An 18,694-nucleotide genomic window follows, 5' to 3' on the forward strand; every position below is an offset into this window, starting at 1 on the left:
GTCATGTCCTGGAACATAATTTTGTTAGCTGGGACCCTAGTTTTCATTGATTTCAAAGGAAGCATTCCCTCAATGGTTGATGTCAATGCTGGACGCCCGACGTCTGTAGTGTCACAGTGTAGCAGGGCAGCAACACTCTTCATCAGTTTGACGTGATTGTTGAAGCTGCGACTGCCCTGTTTCCTCCTACTGTGACCACTAGCCGAGCCGACATCAGTCTATGGAGTAGGCTACCATGATAGACTGATGAGATTCCTCCATAATCTATGGTAGGCTGGCTATACCACTACCATGGTGAGTGTCGAGTCCGCAGGCCTATTCAGTAAATAAGTGTGTGTGAGGTTGCGTCAGCTCAAATGTAGCTAGTCTGTGAACACTGGTTTAGTGGATATACATCAAAGCTGATTAACTGCGCGACTTCTAAGATCATCCACTGGAGTGCGACAACAATATGAATTAGAATTTAGAAGTGGAGAAAATAAAGTCCGCTGGTTGGGTGGCTAGCGACACCTATTGGAGTTGAAATGGCATTCTACTGAATGAAATATCACATCAATTCTATGTGGTCCAACCTAAACAATTGTCCCTCCCTGGCTATCCAAGGGTAGGTTAGCATTATATCCTGTCCATTAATACGATTTGATCAATCGATATCTGATCGATATCCATAGTGAACATGCATTGGTTGTAGGCCTAATCAGATCTGAATAGAATGGTTCATTCACGGCAGTGACAGGAGTCACAGGACACACAGATCGATAAACTATTATGACAAGTGCAGAATGGTTTTAAGCATGAAGGACAGCAGACAGATCGATTTGAATGTTACACAGAACCTTGAAGCTCTCTGTATAGTTGGCAGTATACCTCACTCTTTTCCCGAATGGGTAAATATATGCCAATCAACTCAGAAATCGAGACTGTGAACTACAGAAAATGCGTTTTTTATTGCAGGAGTTTACACCGATTTATTTAGTTCTAGCAGGGCCTATATATATTTTTTCATTATGCAGTAGGCCTAATAGTTATAGATCTCCACGCTATTATATTGCATACACAATGTCCCTTCTATATGAGAAGAATATTACACTCATGGCAGTAGCTATTGAGGGTGGTAGAAAAGTTTTCAACAGAAATATATTCCTTCGGCCTCCCGAGTGGCGCAGTGGTCGAACATGCTGACCACACCGCTCGGGTCGCGTGTACACATTCATGTTATTCAATCATTGCACCCATTCTGCTCACGCGCGTCAACCAGCGTCTGCGAGGGCAGACGCTAAAATAGAACTTGGTTCTATTTGTAACGCTCAACGCGCTGCAAGTCCTGCCTCTCCCATCTCCTCACTGGTTTTTAGGAGCATCTAAAGATGACTGAAATATGAACTGAGGTCTATGCTCCAGTCCAGTTGGTCGTGGTAATGCACCATAAAGTTGGTTGCCAACCGCCATATAAAGTCCAAAGAAGAAGAAGCAGAGATTACCAGAAAAAAAAACTTTTACCGTTTTATCTGTGGATTAATTGTTGGAGTAGAGGACCTTGTGCATTTCAAGTAAAATAATAACCCAATGTTCATATCCCAGGACAAATTAGCTAGTAACAGCAAGCTAGCTAACTAAATTGCCATAAATATTTAATGCTTTTCAACCTGTCCCCAAATTAATATAATTGGTTCAGAGTTTATTTGGATATTTCAACCTGCACGTCCTGATCGCGTCTGGTGTTGGGGGACTAAATCAACTTGTGGGCACACGCGTGCGTGCGGTCTGGGTAGTATGTTAGGCACTGCATCGCAGTGCTAGAGGCGTCACTACAGACCTGGGTTCAATCCCAGGCTGTGTTGCAGCCGTCCGCGACCAGGAGACCCATGAGTGGGCGCACAATCGTCCGGGTTAGGGGAGAGTTTGGCCGGACGACCGGGATGTATTTGTCCCATCGCGCTCTAGTGACTCTTTGTGGCGGGCTGGGCACATGCACGCTGACTTTGGTCGCCAGTTGTACGGCGTTTCCTCCGACATGTTGGTGCGGCTGGCTTTCAGGTTAAGCGAGCAAGAAGCAGTGCGGGGTCGTGTTTCGGAGGACGCATGGCTTTCAACCTTCGCCTCTCCCACGTCCGTACGGGAGTTGCAGCGATGGGACAAGATTGTAAGGGGTAATAAAAACAAATTAAGAAATGTATTACTTCACTGGCTGCCTGTGGGGTTGACTAGTTGTATGGAGGAAAAACAATGGGGCTGTGAAATCGACTGTTCTGAGGTTTGTTTGTGTGAGTGTGCCCCAGGCCATGTTACTGGGCCCAGTAGAGAGAGGTGTTGGAAAGTGACTATCAGTGCACACACCACTGGCCTCTGTCACACTCAACACACACACACCCTGGTACAGGGTAGTCCACACACACAGGAAGGAGATCCTAAAGCTATCTGGCCCTGGCACAGCACAGTTGGAAGCAGCGGAGCCCAGAGTGACATTACTGCAATATTCTGTTCAGCTCAACTCCAACCCTCTGCTCAGGTAAGACATTCCGATTCCTACTGTTAATGCATGCTCTATTGTGAATGGTGTTCAAAACATGTTTGCGTGGTTGGTTTTTTTTCTCCTTTTCTGATTTGATGAGAATGAGTTTTCTTTGCAAACTGGTCTGCCTGTTCTGACATCACTGAATGCACCCACTTTTAGGGTTTAAGAGAGATGGTCAACTTCTTTGTTTAAGAAGTTTGGCCGCATTCTACTGTGTTTGCCCATGAGCGTGTTCTGTTGTTGGAGTTACATTGAAAGATGAATGGGTTTAATGAAACATTAGCATCGTTATGAGAGGTTGGAGTCATTTTTTAATCCTAATCAATAGATCTAATCGATCAGTGATGGTTTGGAAAGCTGGCCCAGCCATTACTTGTATTTATTGCATTATTTAAAGCCTTTGGGGAGCATATTGAAAAGACATGAGACTATTTGATAGTGTACATGCATATCATCTCATATTACATATGAGATGAGGACTGATATAACCTATCATGGCCAGATGAGCTACGGTACAGTGGCTTGCGAAAGTATTCACCCCCCTTGGCATTTTTCCTATTTTGTTGCCTTAGAACCTAGAATTAAAATGGATTTTGGGGGGGTTGTATCATTGGATTTACACAACATGTCTACCATTTTGAAGATGCAAAATATTTTTTGGGGTGAAACAAACAAGAAATAAGACAAAAAAAACAGAACTTGAGCGTGCATAACTATTCAACCCCCCGACAGATACTCCAATCTCTGCTGTGGAGCTTTGCAGCTCCTTCAGGGTTATCTTTGGTCTCTTTGTTGCCTCTCTGATTAATGCCCTCCTTACCTGGTCCATGAGTTTTGGTGGGCGGCCCTCTCTTGGCAGGTTTGTTGTGGTGCCATATTCATTCCATTTATTAATAATGGATTGAATGGTGCTCCGTGGGATGTTCAAAGTTTTGGATATTTTTTTATAACCCAACCCTGATCTGTATTTCTCCACAAATTTGTCCCTGACCTGTTTGGAGAGCTCCTTAGTCTTCATGGTGCCGCTTGCTTGGTGGTGCCCCTTGCTTAGTGGTGTTGCAGACTCTGTGGCCTTTCAGAACAGGTGTATATAAACTGAGATCATGTGACAGATCATGTGACACTTAGATTGCACACATGTGGACTTTATTTAACTAATTATGTGACTTCTGAAGGTAATTGGTTGCACCATATCTTATTTAGTGGCTTCATAGCAAAGGGGGTGAATACATACGCACGCACAACTTTTCCGGTATTTATTTTTTAGAATGTTTTGAAACAAGTTATTTTTTTCATTTCACTTCACCAATTTGGACTATTTCATGTATGTCCATTATATGAAATCCAAATAAAAATCCATTTAAATTACAGGTTGTAATGCAACAAAATAAGAAAAACGCCAAGGGGGATAAATAATTTTGCAAGGCACTGTGTGAACATGAGCTGTTTCTCTGCTAGTTGTGTTGCTTTGTTAGTTCACTGTGAAATAAGTTATCATGGTTTAGTACACATTTGTTCTGTCCACACACCAGCACACCTGACAAAATCAAGGGCTTGATAATTACCATATAAGTTGAATCAGGTGTGCTGTTGTGGATAGAGTATAATATGTGCAACAGCTGGAGGTCTGAGAATAGTTCAGAGAGATTTTAGAATCCTTTTATCTCAGTTTTATCTCAATGCTTGTTAGTTGTGATAATGTCAGTGACTCTGAACTATTGACATGGGTTGACTGTGCAATCTGCTCTACCTCATTACCAGGGTAAGGGTTTGGGTCAATTCCATTTCAATTCAGTCGATTCAGGAAGTAAACTGAATGGAATTGACCCTAATCTGACTCATTACCAATATGAGAATTGTGATGCAGTGAAGAATGTAGACTAGGGGTGCGAATCTCAGGCCCTCCAGCACCATAGTCCTGCTGGTTTTCATTTCTCCCTGCTACTTAATTAATCAGTAGATGTTATTGAATGAAAGTGCATACACCTGGTTGCCAGGTAGAAAATAATTCAAAATGAAATGAATCAAACTCCAAATAAGCAGGACTGTGGCCCTCAAGGACCAGAGCTGGGCACCCCAGCTGTAAGCCTACCACTGGGATTGTTAGTAGCCCTAATCAGTCAAAGTATTCCATGTTCAGAGTTGTCCTTCCAATGAACAGCAACCAGGGTGTATGTGGGGTGTGAAACATGTCCTTCACACTCAGTGATCAGGAGCTCAGGGCCCAGCTGGTGATCAGGACTGACAGAGGTATTGATCAGCCTAGAAAAACCCTGTGTGAGTGTGACACATGGGCACAGATGTAAAATCATTACATATCTGTTGCGTATGTTGGTGTATGTTGAAGTCTCACTGCATACACTATTGCCCAGTCAGAAATGAACCCCCCCGGACAATTTTCATAGATCTGAAAGAATCGGATTGGGTTTAAGCCTGAAAGTATAGGTCCACCAAGCCCAGATGGAGTTTCCGCCATATTGCTTGCACCAATCAAACCCTTTTAGATCTGTAAGAAGTGTCTATGGGAAAGGAGTTAGGGGTTGATTATTAACTGTGCATCATGTTACAGACTTGATCTTTTGAGGGAAATTCCTTGAGCATGTCCCCATACACTGCTCTCCCTCTTCATCTCTCTCTCTTGTGTGGTCATCCTCAGGGCAGCTGTGGTTTTCCATTGCGTTTTCTTCTCAATCAGTCAGTCACCAATCGATCTCCAGGGTTACCAAATTCACGTGTGGTGCTGTGTGGTTTGACCGGGAAGTCACATGGCCAGCAGGGTTATTCCTTTAACTATAATTTAAACCAGGAAATCCCATTGAGATAAATAATATTTTTAGAGGGAGACCTGGCTTAACTTCTTTAGCCTATTCTACTTTAGTGTTTGAAGATCTTGGAGGCTAGGTGGAGTCATCACCATTTTGCTTACACCTACACCCAACTCCAAAAGTTATTGGCTTGAATGTCAGTGACTACAACACTGCCGGATGGTGATACTGTGATACTCCTCACCAGGAGAGGGCGTGATCATTTACATTTTTGTCATTTAGCAGACGCTCTTATCCAGAGCGACTTACAGTTAGTGCATACTTAATTTTTCATACTGGCCCCCCGTGGGAATCGAACCCACAACCCTGGCGTTGCAAGCGCCATGCTCTACCAACTGAGCTACACGGGGCCCTATGTGATCACTACATGGAATACAAATTAGTTTACCTGGGGAATAAATTGGGGATCATTCAGGTTCTTCTTTGAACTAGTTTTATGAAGTGATAGCATGTTGGGAATGTTTCGTTTGTTGAATAAAACATTCAACGGTGAAGAACAAAGTTGCTCTCCTGTTTACTTCATTCATGCCACAGCCATAGATCTCTAGACTCAAACCCTATGGCGGATATGTGATGCACTACTGCAGTTCAAAGTGAATACCCACTGTCAAACTGTTCCACTGAAATCTACATGCCTTTACATATACAGGTATGTCAGATTAAGATGGAGTTTGTACCTGCATAGTTCCTTCAGTATATTGTGTCTGAGAGGTTTGAAGGGCCTGTAGCTGTGTATAGTTCATTTGTCTGAGTGCGTTTAAGAAAAACTCATATCAAAGGGTTCTGTAATGAAACCAGGCAGGGTGGAGCGATAGACGATCAAAAGAGGAAGAAGTGTACAGGCTTTCATCCTCTCTCTCTTTCTCTTTCTCTCTTTCTCTTTTTTTTAAGGGGCTTTATTGGCATGGGAAACATGTTTACATTGCCAAAGCAAGTGAGATAGATAATAAACAAAAGTGATTTTTTATTTTTTAAATAACAGTAAACATTACACTCACAAAAGTTCCAAAAGAATAAAGACATTTCAAATGTCATATTATGTGCAAATAGTTAAAGTACAAAAGGGAAAATAAATAAACATAAATATGGGTTGTATTTACAATGGTATTTGTTCTTCACTGGTTGCCCTTTTCTTGTGGCAACAGGTCACAGATCTTGCTGCTGTGATTGCACACTGTGGTATTTCACCCAATAGATATGGGAGTTTATCAAAATTGGGTTTGTTTTCTAATTATTTGTGGGTCTGTGTAATCTGAGGGAAATATGTGTCTCTAATATGGTCATACATTTGGCAAGAGGTTAGGAAGTGCAGCTCAGTTTCCACCTCATTTAGTTGGCAGTGTGCACATAGCCTGTCTTCTATTGAGAGCCAGGTTTGCCTACGGCGGCCTTTCTCATTAGCAAGGCAATGCTCACTGAGTCTGTACATAGTCGAAGCTTTCCTTAAGTTTGGGTCAGTCACAGTGGTCAGGTATTTTGCCACTGTGTACTCTCTGTTAATTATTTCCAATGTGTCAAATAATTATCTTTTTGTTTTCTCATAATTTGGTTGTGTCTAATTGTGTTGCTGTCCTGGGGCTCTGTGGGGTCTGTTTGTGAACAGAGCCCCAGGACCAGCTTGCTTAGGGGACTCTTCTCCAGGTTCATCTCTCTGTAGGTGATGGCTTTGTTATGGAAGGTTTGGGAATCGCTTCCTGTTAGGTGGTTGTAGAATTTAACTCCTTTCTTTCTCTCTTTCTTAGGATGGCACATGATTGGCAGCGAGGTAGAAGTAGGAGTCACCACCGATATGAGGAAGACGTTGAGGGTGAGTATGGCAACACAGTTGTGTAGTGTGTGCATTGTCCACTGTATGGACGGAGCAGACATCTGTACATTCAGTAAGTCAAGTAAAGGGTTCCGGAAGATAATGTTGTGTGGATGGTAACCATCTCTGTCTCCTCCTTTCTGTATACTCTCTCTGTCCCGCTCTCTCTCAGAACCCCAGCCAGTGTATATTGGCGTTCCGGTAACACACGGTTACAGCAAAAGGAGACGCCGTAAACACCGCTCCCAACGCGAACACGAGAAACATCACGCACACCGCGTCCAACACACACACCACGAACACACACATCACGAACACATACACCATGACCATCACCATGACTACCAGGAACACTACAAAGAGGAGGAGGAGCAGGAACAACATGACATATTTGACCCTGACTCCACAGGTGGGCACTCACATACACACATACACAGACTTACAAGTGCAGACACACACACTTTCAGTAGTACACACATGTGAGAAGCATATGACCAGCCACAGTTGTTACTGTCTTGAGGAATGATCCCCTGTCATTACCAGGCATGTTTATAACTAGCAGCTGGGTGTGTGTGTGTGTGTGTGTGTGTGTGTGTACTCGCATGCGTGCATGTAATGAATGTTTCCAAGCATGGTTCCTGTTCCCATGGGGGCCAGTGTTTTGAAGCTGGTAAGCTGATTTAGAGCTGAGGAACTAAAACCCTGGTATACCACCGGTCCTGTGTGCGTGTGCATACGTGCGTATTTGTTCAGGGGGGTCGACTGCCCCAATTCCACAGGAGAAATATGTCATGTCACTGACTCACCAGAGTTGACACCGGTTACTTCAGAGAATAGATCATGGGATGGTTGGAGGCAAGGAGAAGAACCGGACACAAAAGGTGAAGGAAGGAGTGCACAGCCAAAAGGTGAAGGAAGGAGTGCACAGCCAAAAGGTGAAGGAAGGAGTGCACAGCCAAAAGGTGAAGGAAGGAGTGCACAGCCAAAAGGTGAAGGAAGGAGTGCACAGCCAAAAGGTGAAGGAAGGAGTGCACAGCCAAAAGGTGAAGGAAGGAGTGCACAGCCAAAAGGTGAAGGAAGGAGTGCACAGCCAAAAGGTGAAGGAAGGAGTGCACAGCCAAAAGGTGAAGGAAGGAGTGCACAGCCAAAAGTGGAGTGAAGTTGATGTAGTAGTTGTTGTGTGCACGTGTGTGTGTCACAGGGTTAAGGGTACTTGAGGCTGCTGCGGTGGGTGTGTGCGTAGGTGCATATGTGTGTGTGTCCGTGCACGTGTCGGGGTGGGGAGTACTTCAGGGTGCTGTGGGGTATGTTTTGGCCTCTTAAGCCTCTTGGCCCTTCACTGCTCCGGAGATTTCAGTGGATTTCTGCTTCAGATTAAAGCAGACCAAAACAGCTTCACAGGAACACAGCACAGCAGTTCTGGAGCAGGACGGAACACACAGAACAGAGTGCAGCCCTTTGGACCGCTGGGTTCTGACTGACGACACACCATCCCACACACGGCAAAACATGGCTCACTAAACAAAGAATGCCTATTGTATAGCGAAAGGTGTTGAGGCAGAGTTGGGAAAAACAGAAGAAAGTAAAGCTTTAAGAAGAGGAGGGACAAGTTGAGAGGGAGAACGGAAGAGCAGGAAAGTTGTGCAGAGGAAAGAAAGAAGGAGGGAAGGAGTGTGTCCACTCTTCTCCTGGTTGTCCCGTCTGTGGAGGTCTAGCCTTGACTCCAGCACCTCTAGCTTTCACCAGAACAAGCCAATTGTCAAACGGGAATACGGTGTTGGGGTCTTGTCTGGTACCGCGAGACTAGTGGAGTGCTACCTCTCTGGGCTGGACGGACATTGACAGCAGCCTCCTGTAGAGTGTTGACCTATCAGCGGGTTGGGGATATCTCTCTTTGAGCTGCTGGTAGTACAGGTGCATACTAAAAGTCTCTGGTCGTGGTTCCTGTGGTTAGTCATGGAGGACTCTGGTTCCTCCATCACCTCCAGCATGGCCTCTCGCTGGACACTGCCTGGCTCACACACAGGTAAAAACAGGAAGAGAGGAGGGGAGGAGGTACAGAGAACAGGAAAAGAATGGAGTGGACAGCTGGATCTTAATGTTTATTTACTTTCTTATTATAACTATGTTGTTGGTGTCATTGCGGTGTAGTATTGGTTCTTATTTGGGTGTATTTCAGGGGTGACTTGTCAGTTATCTGTTCACCTTCGCCATTTTGGAACTGATTTAAAAAATGACATTGAACAACAACCTGTGTGTAATATGTGTTCAACACATGGACATGGCATTGGAGGTGTCATATGAGGCCTGTTTCTCTCAACCTCTGGTCTTTGGACCAGTACCGGTCCCTGGGATGTTACTGAGTGGTCCCTCAAGTAGATTGAACATAGATTAGTTCTCATGTGATAGTTTGGATCTAAGGTGGAGAACCATAGCAAGGTGTCTGAACATGTATGCACTCACTAACTGTAAGTCGCTCTGGATAAGAGCGTCTGCTAAATGACTAAAATTTAAATGTAAAAAATGTGTCTGTTTGTCTTTGACTGGAGTCTGAGGTCAAGAGCAGCCACTCGTCTCAGTGCTCTCTGAAGGACCAGTCTTTCTCTGTCTGTCTTCTCTCTTTCTCTGATTCACTCTGTTTCCTCTCTCACTCCCTCTCTGTGAACTATATTAGATTGCATTTTGTATAAAATATGGGCCTCAAGGTCTGCATGTCGGTCTGTCTGTCTGTCCTCACCCACTGGGCACAGACGTCAATTCAACATCTATTCCACATTGGTTCAATGTAATTTTATTGAAATGGCATGGAAACAACGCTGATTCAACCAGTGTAATCTCTTAGAAACAGGGCCTTTCCATGTGTTGTTCATGCTGGCTGACTCTTGGCCAGTGCTGGGCAGTGCTCTTAGGCAGTGTGATGCTTAGCTTAGCTACCCAATGACGAGAGGAAGGTTATTCATTGGCTGTTATTCATTGGCTGTATAGAAGGGGTGAGGAGTGAGAGAGGTTTAGATGGATCAGGGTGAGGGTGCAGGGGGGTGTTCACCCGCATTGACTGGGACTCTGTGACTGACGAGGTGAGTGGGTTAAAGATTAGAGGTGTTGTTTTGGGTTAGGGGTCGAAGGGAACTCACACAGGATCAAAATAAGCTACAGTAGGACCACCAGGAGAGGAGCGACACACACTCACACACACACACACACACACAGTGGTGTGATGGCAGTGTTATTAGAGCCCTGGGGCTAGGAGCATGTTAATGAGCTTTGATCCACGGACAGGAAATTCTGGGAGAGTCCTGGTTGGTCGCACTACGTCCTATTTAGTTACAGTTGTGGGCTAAACATTTTTAAATGGTTCCTAATAGTTCCAAATAAACAAAGAAATAAATACACACATTCTTTTAAACTTCTGATAACTTGATGCCCCAGTTTAGTGCACGCTGTCACGACAGTCCAAAGCTGTTGCATCAACTGTCAATCAACCGTACATCCTAGTGGAATATCTTATACAGTACTCACACACATTGTTAGTAAAAGTGTTTGATGCATAGATACATATATGTTCTAATTCTATTTATATAGTTTGATATTTCTTCTCTTGTGAACTCCATTTCCCAGTGTCCCCGGCGGCGGAGAGGCTGCGCTACATCCTGAGTGAAGATGATGACGTGCCGACGCCCACTCTGTTTACAGAGATGGACACACTGCAACACGATGGAGACGAGATGGAGTGGAAAGAGTCTGCTAGGTACACACACACATACCTCAACCATTTGTGTGTTTCCACCCTGGAGTGTGTGCCCTCATTAGTTTGAGATTGTTGGGGGGGCTTTAGGTGGGATTTAGGGGGAGGTGTTGGTCGATTAGTTTCATTAGAAGAGTGTTAGCAGCAGAGCCCTACAGCAGTGTCACGGAGCTGGTGTCAGTCCACCCTGCCTTAATAACCAGATATGGAAAAGGTTTCTGGTTTCTCTCCCTCCTCTCCAGGTGGGTGAAGTTTGAGGAGAAGGTGGAGGAGGGAGGAGAGAGGTGGAGCAAGCCCCATGTGTCCACCCTGACCCTCCACAGTCTGTTTGAGCTGAGGACCTGTATACAGACCGGCAGTGTACTGCTGGACCTGGAGGGATACTCCCTGCCACAGATAGTGGGTGAGTGTGTGTATGTGTGACCCAGACTATGGCCCATTCCCAAATCAAGTCCTAGTTGTCCCTATGCCCTGTGCACTTCTGGAGATCAGAACAATTTTTATAGGTGTAAGCAATATGGTTAAAATCCATCTTGCCCTCTGATAGGCCAGGCGGAAGTGCATAAGGAAGTGGATAGGGGCTAGGGGTTGATTTGGGATTGAGCACAACTGACTCTAGAACTCTCACCCTGACCTCTGACCCCAGATGACATCGTGGATCGCCAGGTGGCAGACGGTCTGATTGGTCCAGAACTGAGGGAGAAGGTCAGCTTTGTGTTGCTACGGAAACATCGCCACCAGCACAAGAAACCCATCCACCGCTCGCTAGCCGACATGGGCAAATCAAACACTTCCCCCACCAGTGAGTGTGTGTTGTGTTGTGTGATCTCGTTGATTTCATCTCTATCATAGTATCATGCTGACTCTATTTATACAGCAATAATATTTTCTCTCACCTCTTTTCACAAACTGCTTCACCGTCTCTCCTCTGTTTACTCCATCCTTTCTCTTTTCACTCTCCTCCACCTTTTTCTCCGCTTCTGTCTCTCTCTCCCCCTTTTCTCTCTCTCCCTCTCTCCTCCCTCCCTCTGTCTTTTTCTAGGCCGTAGTCCCCAGTCTGTTCATAATGTCAGTCGTAGTAACGTCAGTCGTTTTCCTAGTTCAGCCTCTGGCCTCCATCACTCTACAGAGGACTTACGAGCCAAGTCAGGCAGCTTTGGCCGCCTGCGTGAGTCTACACACATACACATACTCAAGCACATAGACACAAACACACACTCAATGCACGGACGCATAGACACACATGTATACATACAAACTAGTATTATTTTTACCCTCTTTTCTATCTATGATGGCTAACCTCATAGAGATATGAGTTTTAATTCACATATCTAACCTCATAACCTAATAGAGATATGTGTGTGATTTCAGTGTGTGATTGTGTGCAAGTTTTGGTCACACTGTATTTCGGAGTGCTCCTAATACACAGTAGTCTCTTGAGCCAGACGGCTTACTTCCGAAATCTTTGAATGTGCCGTTGCCCAAGGTCTGGCTACGCAAGACTAAATACACAGTGAGTCCATTTTGGGGGAGGGGGGGGGGGTTGTTTGGGTGTGGGTGTCCTAACCGAGGTATGTTCCTGTTCTTTCTCTGCGACTTAATTTGTCCCTAAATCATAAATCAGCTTTTGGGGGAATGATCCATTAGGTCTAACCGGCCGTTGAAACAATCAGGCATGCTCTGCTCACACACCCAAGCCATCTACAGTGCCACACAAAGACATACATTCACACAATAGCTAAAGCTGATATTTGCCTACAAAGATGGGTTAGAGACGTCTACTACTGCCTCTTCTACTCCATGTCAAAATTAAACGTACACTACACAAACATTAAACTGTGAATACACAGAGAAGATTACTAACTTTTCGTCTAGATGGGAAACTTAGACTTTCACCTACCTAAGTCATTCATTGGTGTCAATAGGGGAATAGTGTGAGCATGTTATTGTGCATGTGAGTTTGTGTGGAGTACAATAGTAATTGGTGTGTGTCTACCTGTTTTTGATCTGTTTCAGATCCCGCGCTAAGTCAAAGTATGAACGATATTTCAGACAAGCCAAGCACAGACCAGGTAACACCAAAGATCATTGTTCTGTGTGTGTGTGTGAATAATGATGGAAAAGTTATTACATTGCACAACCCTAAGCTCCTGTTGTTCGTCTCGGCTTAATTGTTTGGGTCCGTCCACCCGTCAAGAGAGAGGGGGAGAGGGAGAGAGAGGATAAATAATATTACTGTTCTCATGTGAGTCACTTGCCTTTCCTTTCGAGGTGTGCCAAATGACAGATTTGAGTATTATTGTTTAGCTGTGGATGGAGATGGTGGGGTGGGGGAGACGCTGAGTATGTGTAGGGGGCTTTGGGTCAATGCCCACCCTGACAGAGTTTGGGGGACTTCAAAGCCACACATACACCATCTGAGTCTACTTGAATGATTTACTCTGGCTTGATAACCAGGATTGGGGAGTAACAGATTACAAAAAAACTGTCAATGTAATTTGTTACGTTACCAGCAAAAATATTGTAATCAGATTACAAATACTTTTGAAAAACGAGATGATTACTTAGAGGATTACTTTTACATTCCGAAAGGATGTTTGCGCGGAAAAAAGAATTTGACACCGTTCTGTTTTCTCAATGACATTCAGATCAGCATTGAAAAAAGTGCAAGTTTAAGTTTGTTCAGCCTGAGCAAGTCTGACCACAAGTAAGAGACCACGAGGATGAGACACAGACGCACGCATATACACGCACATGCTAACACACGCACGCTACACACACGTACATATGGATTTTGTATTGTAGCACAGGAGGCTACTAATAACAGCCGGAAAGGAGCAAATAGAATGGCATCAAACACCTGGAAACTATGTGTTTGATGTATTTGATACCATTCCACCAATTCCACACTAGCCATTACCACGAGCCCGACCTCACCAATGAAGGTGCCACCAACGTTGTGTGTATTGTAGATATGTTGTAGTAGTGTGTAATAATGTGTAATGTTTTAACCAGCAGCCCAGCAACTGTATGTAAATGGCCTTAATATTCCTGGACCCCAGGCAATGGGGATCCATAATAAATACAAAAGATACAATACAAACACAAATGACTCACCCCATGAGAACCCAAAATATAAGCTTGTTTTTCTCCAATGTTTGTAAACATTGTAAATGTAAACAAACACTGTATAGCATCAAAACATGGTTAAAACAATGTTGATATCATGGATGGTCAGTCCTTGCACCCATAGCTCTGTCTATTAATCTGAGAGTGTTTACATTTCTCCAGGCCCATTCCTCAGCTTTTTACCAAAACAGAGGCGGGGTCACGCTTTGTTATTGATGGAACTGTGGATTCGCCTTTTAAACAGCTGCAAATAATCTAGATATCAAAGTGTCACCAACAAAAACAAACAATAGGCCTATAGCAAATGCAGCATATGGCATACACTTTTCACATGAAAATAGCACTTTTTGGTAGTGCTCAAAGCATGCCATTCCATGAGAGCAGCATTTATTTTTCAACTCGACGCAATGAGACCAATCAGTCCTCCATCACAACAAAATCATAAACAACAGAGTAGGCTAATTAGTCCTTAGTTTTGGGGTTATGCTTCAGTAAAACAATCATATTTCCAAGTCCTATTCTTAAAGATCAAAGGATATTAAATGAATTGGAATGACTGGAATTCTGACAGACTTTGGATTTTAATATAAAGATCGTATTACTATCTGTAGCAGAAAGCAATGGGTTAGAAGAAGCCTATAAAACCAACCCATAAAGTAAAACGCAATATCCATTTATGGCCAGTTATGTAAACTTAACATTGATTTATCCTGCAATAGATGTCATTCAATTGGTAATATTAATTGTTGTCTTCTAATGCCTCTTAAGGGGAAAGTCATCTAAAAGTAACTGAAAGCAGCAATTAGAATACTTTACTGAGTTTGGGTAATCCAAAAGTTACATTACTGATTACAATTGAACTATACTGAACAAAAATATAAATGCAACAATTTTAACGATTTCTACTGAGTTGAAGTTCATATAAGGAAATCAGTCAATTGAAATAAATTAATTAGGCCCTAATCTATGGATTTCACATGACTGGGCAGGGGCGCAGCCATGGGTGGGTCTGGGAGAACATAGGCCCACCCACTTGGGAGACAGGCCCACCCACTGGGGAGCCAGGTCCAGCCAATCAGAATGAGTTTCTCCCCACAAAAGGGCTTTATTACAGACAGCTAGTCCTCAGTTTCATCAGCTGTCCGGGTGGCTGGTCTCAGACGATCCCGCAGGTGAAGAAGCCGGATGTGGAGGTCCTGGGCTGGCATGGTTACACGTGGTCTGCGGTTGTGAGGCCGGTTGCACTTACTGCCAAATTCTCTAAAACAACGTTGGAGGTGGACATTCCTGCAGTCAGCATGTCAATTGCATGCTCCCTCAACTTGAGACATCTGTGGCATTGTGTTGTGCGACAAAACTGCACATTTTAGAGTGGCCTTGTATTGTCCCCAGCATAAGGTGCACCTGTGTAATGGTCATGCTGTTTAATCAGCTTCTTGATATGCCACACCTGTCAGGTGGATGGATTATCTTGGCAAAGGAGAAATTCTCACTAACAGGGATGTATAAAAATTTGTCCACAATTTGAGAGAAATAAGCTTTTTGTGCGTATGTAAAATGTATGGCCTCTTTTATTTCAGACCAACACTTTACATGTTGCGTTTTATATTTTTGTTCAGTATAGTAACTGTAACAGATTACATTTAGAAAGTAACTTGCCCAGCCCCGTTGATAACCCTCCGTTCCCTTTGAACTGCCCGCCACACACAAACACACACACATATCTATATTCTCATATTCAAACTTTTGTACATGTAGGAGCCTTGACAGCCCGGCTTTAACCAGCACCTGACTAGGTCACAGAGAGAGAAAGACTGAGACTGTATGGAGGTATTGTTTACGTCTGTTCAAGGCAGTAAGTTACTAGCAGAGTACTCTTAGAAAAAAGGATTGCAAAAGGGTTATTCGGCAATCCCCATGGGATAACCCTTTGAATAACCCTTTTGGGTTTCAAGGAGAACCCAAAAGGGTTCTACCTGTAACCCAAAATGGTTCTTCAAAGGGTTCTCCCATAGGGACCGAATAACCTTTTTAGCGAGAGATGGGGAGGGAGAGATGGGTAGAGAGAGAGCGGGAAAGAGAGAGGTAGGGAGAGAGGTAAAGATAGATAGAGGGGGTAGAGGTAGAGCGAGGGGGGGAGAGAGAGATATAGAAAGAGAGCGAGAGAGGGAGAGAGGCAGAAGGTAGGTTGACTCTGAAAGCAACACTAAAAGATTAGCAGGTGATTTTGACCTAAGCACCAACCACTCCGCTCTCACATGCTACTGGGGAGAGGCATGTTTACCGCACTGAGAGTTGAGCTTTGTGTGATTATGTATCGGTAGAGTATACAGCAGTATTGAGTGGCCAATGGTGGGTGTGTTTGTGTGTGTGTGTGTGTGTGTGTGTGTAGCAATATTGAGCTACAGTACCATTGGCATGTGTGTATGTGCCTCATGTCCTATGCATCACATGCAGTGAGTGATCAGCTATCGATTAGATATCAACACTGACATAATGATGTCTGCGGATGCGTTGCCTTCTAGCCAAGATATGAAATGCAATCATAATTGACTGTAGCGCATATAAAGCACACACAACAGCTACCGGTGGTTCCATGATAACTGAAAACACAACTGTGGGACGAACAAGTGACACATTTCCGGGCAAGGGTGGTCCATTTAATATTCATTCATTCTTCCCTTACCCTGCAAATGTCAACTCATCATAAGTCATGCATGATACGTCACCAGAAGTGTCCACTTAATTTGAGGCCTGAGGGGAGAGGGTGTGTCTTGTACGTGTTTGGAATGCAGACCTGGTCTCTCTTTCATCTCTAAATAAATCTCTCATGTTCCTCTGCCACCTCTCTGTCTCCATTCTCTCTCTCTTACTCTATCTTCCTGCTTTCTCCCCCCTAGATGAAAAACAAGTTCATGAAGAAGATTCCTCGTGATGCAGAGGCGTCCAACGTTCTGATTGGAGAAGTCGACTTCCTGGATAAACCGTTTGTAGCGTTCGTACGTCTGGCCCAGGCTACCACACTGGGAGGCCTGACTGAGGTCCCTGTACCTACCAGGTGTGTGTGTGTGTGTGTGTGTGTGTGTGTGTGTGTGTGTGTGTGTGTGTGTGTGTGTGTGTGTGTGTGTGTGTGTGTGTGTGTGTGTGTGTGTGTGTGTGTGTGTGTGTGTGTGTGTGTGTGTGTGTGTGTGCTGCTGCTCTACAGCTGTTAACCCCTTGTCTCCTGGCAGGTTTCTGTTTGTCTTGCTGGGTCCTCATGGCAAAGGCAAGTCCTACAACGAGATTGGCCGAGCCATCGCCACGCTCATGGTGGATGACGTAAGAATGAGCGAATCCTTTTTTGGTGTGCTTAAATGTTCATTAAGCTGAGTCAAGTTACAAAAAACCGAATGAGGGACAAAAGTTTTTGATTGTTTTCATTTGTTTGTTTTTTCGTTATTCAGTGGATATGTTACCTTACACACTCAATCAGTATGTTACAGCCAGGGCTCTGCAGTTCATCTCTGACCTCTTTATTGACATACACACACACACCATCATATGCTGTGTGTAACTGTGTGCTCTGCTGTCCTGTCAGTTGTTCAGTGACGTGGCGTATAAAGCCCGGGACCGTGATGACCTGATCGCTGGGATTGATGAGTTTCTGGATGAGGTCATTGTTCTGCCCCCAGGGGAGTGGGACCCCAAAATACGCATCGAGCCCCCCAAGAAGGTCCCCTCTGCTGACATGAGGTACAAACTATTTATTTAGTGACTGACTGATTAACTGAAACATTGAGTTTAGTCTAGTAGGATCCTCGTTAGATGTTGCATAAAGCCCCAGCTATTCTTCCTGGGTTAGTTAGTTGGTTAGTTAGTCCAAACTCAACACTGAACCTCCACCCCCCCTACCCAAAAGGAAGTCTGTGCTGAACCTGAACGAGCTAGGCCAGGTGAACGGGACGGCTGGGGGGGCAGGAGGAGGAGAGGACGAGGTGATGCCCGCCCCCCACGAACTGGGAGAGGAACTGCAATTCACTGGCAGGTATGGGAGCACTGGGTGGTCTACTTTCCTATCATTTAATCTCCAGGCCCCCAAAGTACCATGCAGGCACTCTGGCATCACAATTGTCATTTGAAACCAATAAAAACAATTTGAAGCAGGGGCCAATAGAACTAGCCGGGGGGGGGGCTTACCTGTGTGTGTGTGTCCCAGGTTCTGTGGAGGCCTGTGGCTGGACATTAAGAGGAAGGTTCCGTGGATCCTTAGTGATTTCTCCCAGGGCTTTCACATCCAGTCCATCTCTGCTGTTCTGTTCATCTACCTGGGCTGCATCACCAACGCCATCACCTTCGGAGGCCTGCTGGGGGACGCCACAGACAACTACCAGGTACAGTGAGGGAAAAAAGTATTTGATCCCCTGCTAATTTTGTACGTTTGCCCACTGACAAAGAAATGATCAGTCTATAATTTTAATGGTAGGTTTACTTGAACAGTGAGAGACAGAATAACAACAAAAAAATCCAGAAAAACGCATGTCAAAAATGTTATAAATTGATTTGCATTTTAATGAGGGAAATAAGTATTTGACCCCTCTGCAAAACATGACTTAGTACTTGGTGGCAAAACCCTTGTTGGCAATCACAGAGGTCAGACGTTTCTTGTAGTTGGCCACCAAGTTTTCACACATATC

At 44.4% G+C, this 18,694-nt stretch overlaps 1 protein-coding gene across 1 annotated transcript in view; it reads left to right on the forward strand.

Moving 5' to 3' along the window:
- Positions 1 to 2,131: 2,131 nt before the first annotated feature.
- LOC121541505 (electrogenic sodium bicarbonate cotransporter 4-like) overlaps positions 2,132 to 18,694 on the forward strand; it is a 28,480-nt gene continuing 11,917 nt past the window's right edge. Inside the window, exons 1-13 of the mRNA XM_041850573.2 lie at positions 2,132 to 2,509; positions 7,083 to 7,147; positions 7,320 to 7,556; positions 10,766 to 10,895; positions 11,135 to 11,295; positions 11,539 to 11,694; positions 11,935 to 12,060; positions 12,909 to 12,964; positions 16,922 to 17,079; positions 17,252 to 17,339; positions 17,599 to 17,753; positions 17,920 to 18,045; positions 18,217 to 18,391. Of these exons, the coding sequence (XP_041706507.2) occupies positions 7,084 to 7,147; positions 7,320 to 7,556; positions 10,766 to 10,895; positions 11,135 to 11,295; positions 11,539 to 11,694; positions 11,935 to 12,060; positions 12,909 to 12,964; positions 16,922 to 17,079; positions 17,252 to 17,339; positions 17,599 to 17,753; positions 17,920 to 18,045; positions 18,217 to 18,391 (1,632 nt within the window). The 5' untranslated portion in view covers positions 2,132 to 2,509; position 7,083. The remainder of the gene's footprint in view (positions 2,510 to 7,082; positions 7,148 to 7,319; positions 7,557 to 10,765; positions 10,896 to 11,134; positions 11,296 to 11,538; positions 11,695 to 11,934; positions 12,061 to 12,908; positions 12,965 to 16,921; positions 17,080 to 17,251; positions 17,340 to 17,598; positions 17,754 to 17,919; positions 18,046 to 18,216; positions 18,392 to 18,694) is intronic.

This window comes from Coregonus clupeaformis, chromosome 27 (assembly GCF_020615455.1).
Source record: "Coregonus clupeaformis isolate EN_2021a chromosome 27, ASM2061545v1, whole genome shotgun sequence".
NCBI classification, from domain to species: domain Eukaryota; kingdom Metazoa; phylum Chordata; class Actinopteri; order Salmoniformes; family Salmonidae; genus Coregonus; species Coregonus clupeaformis.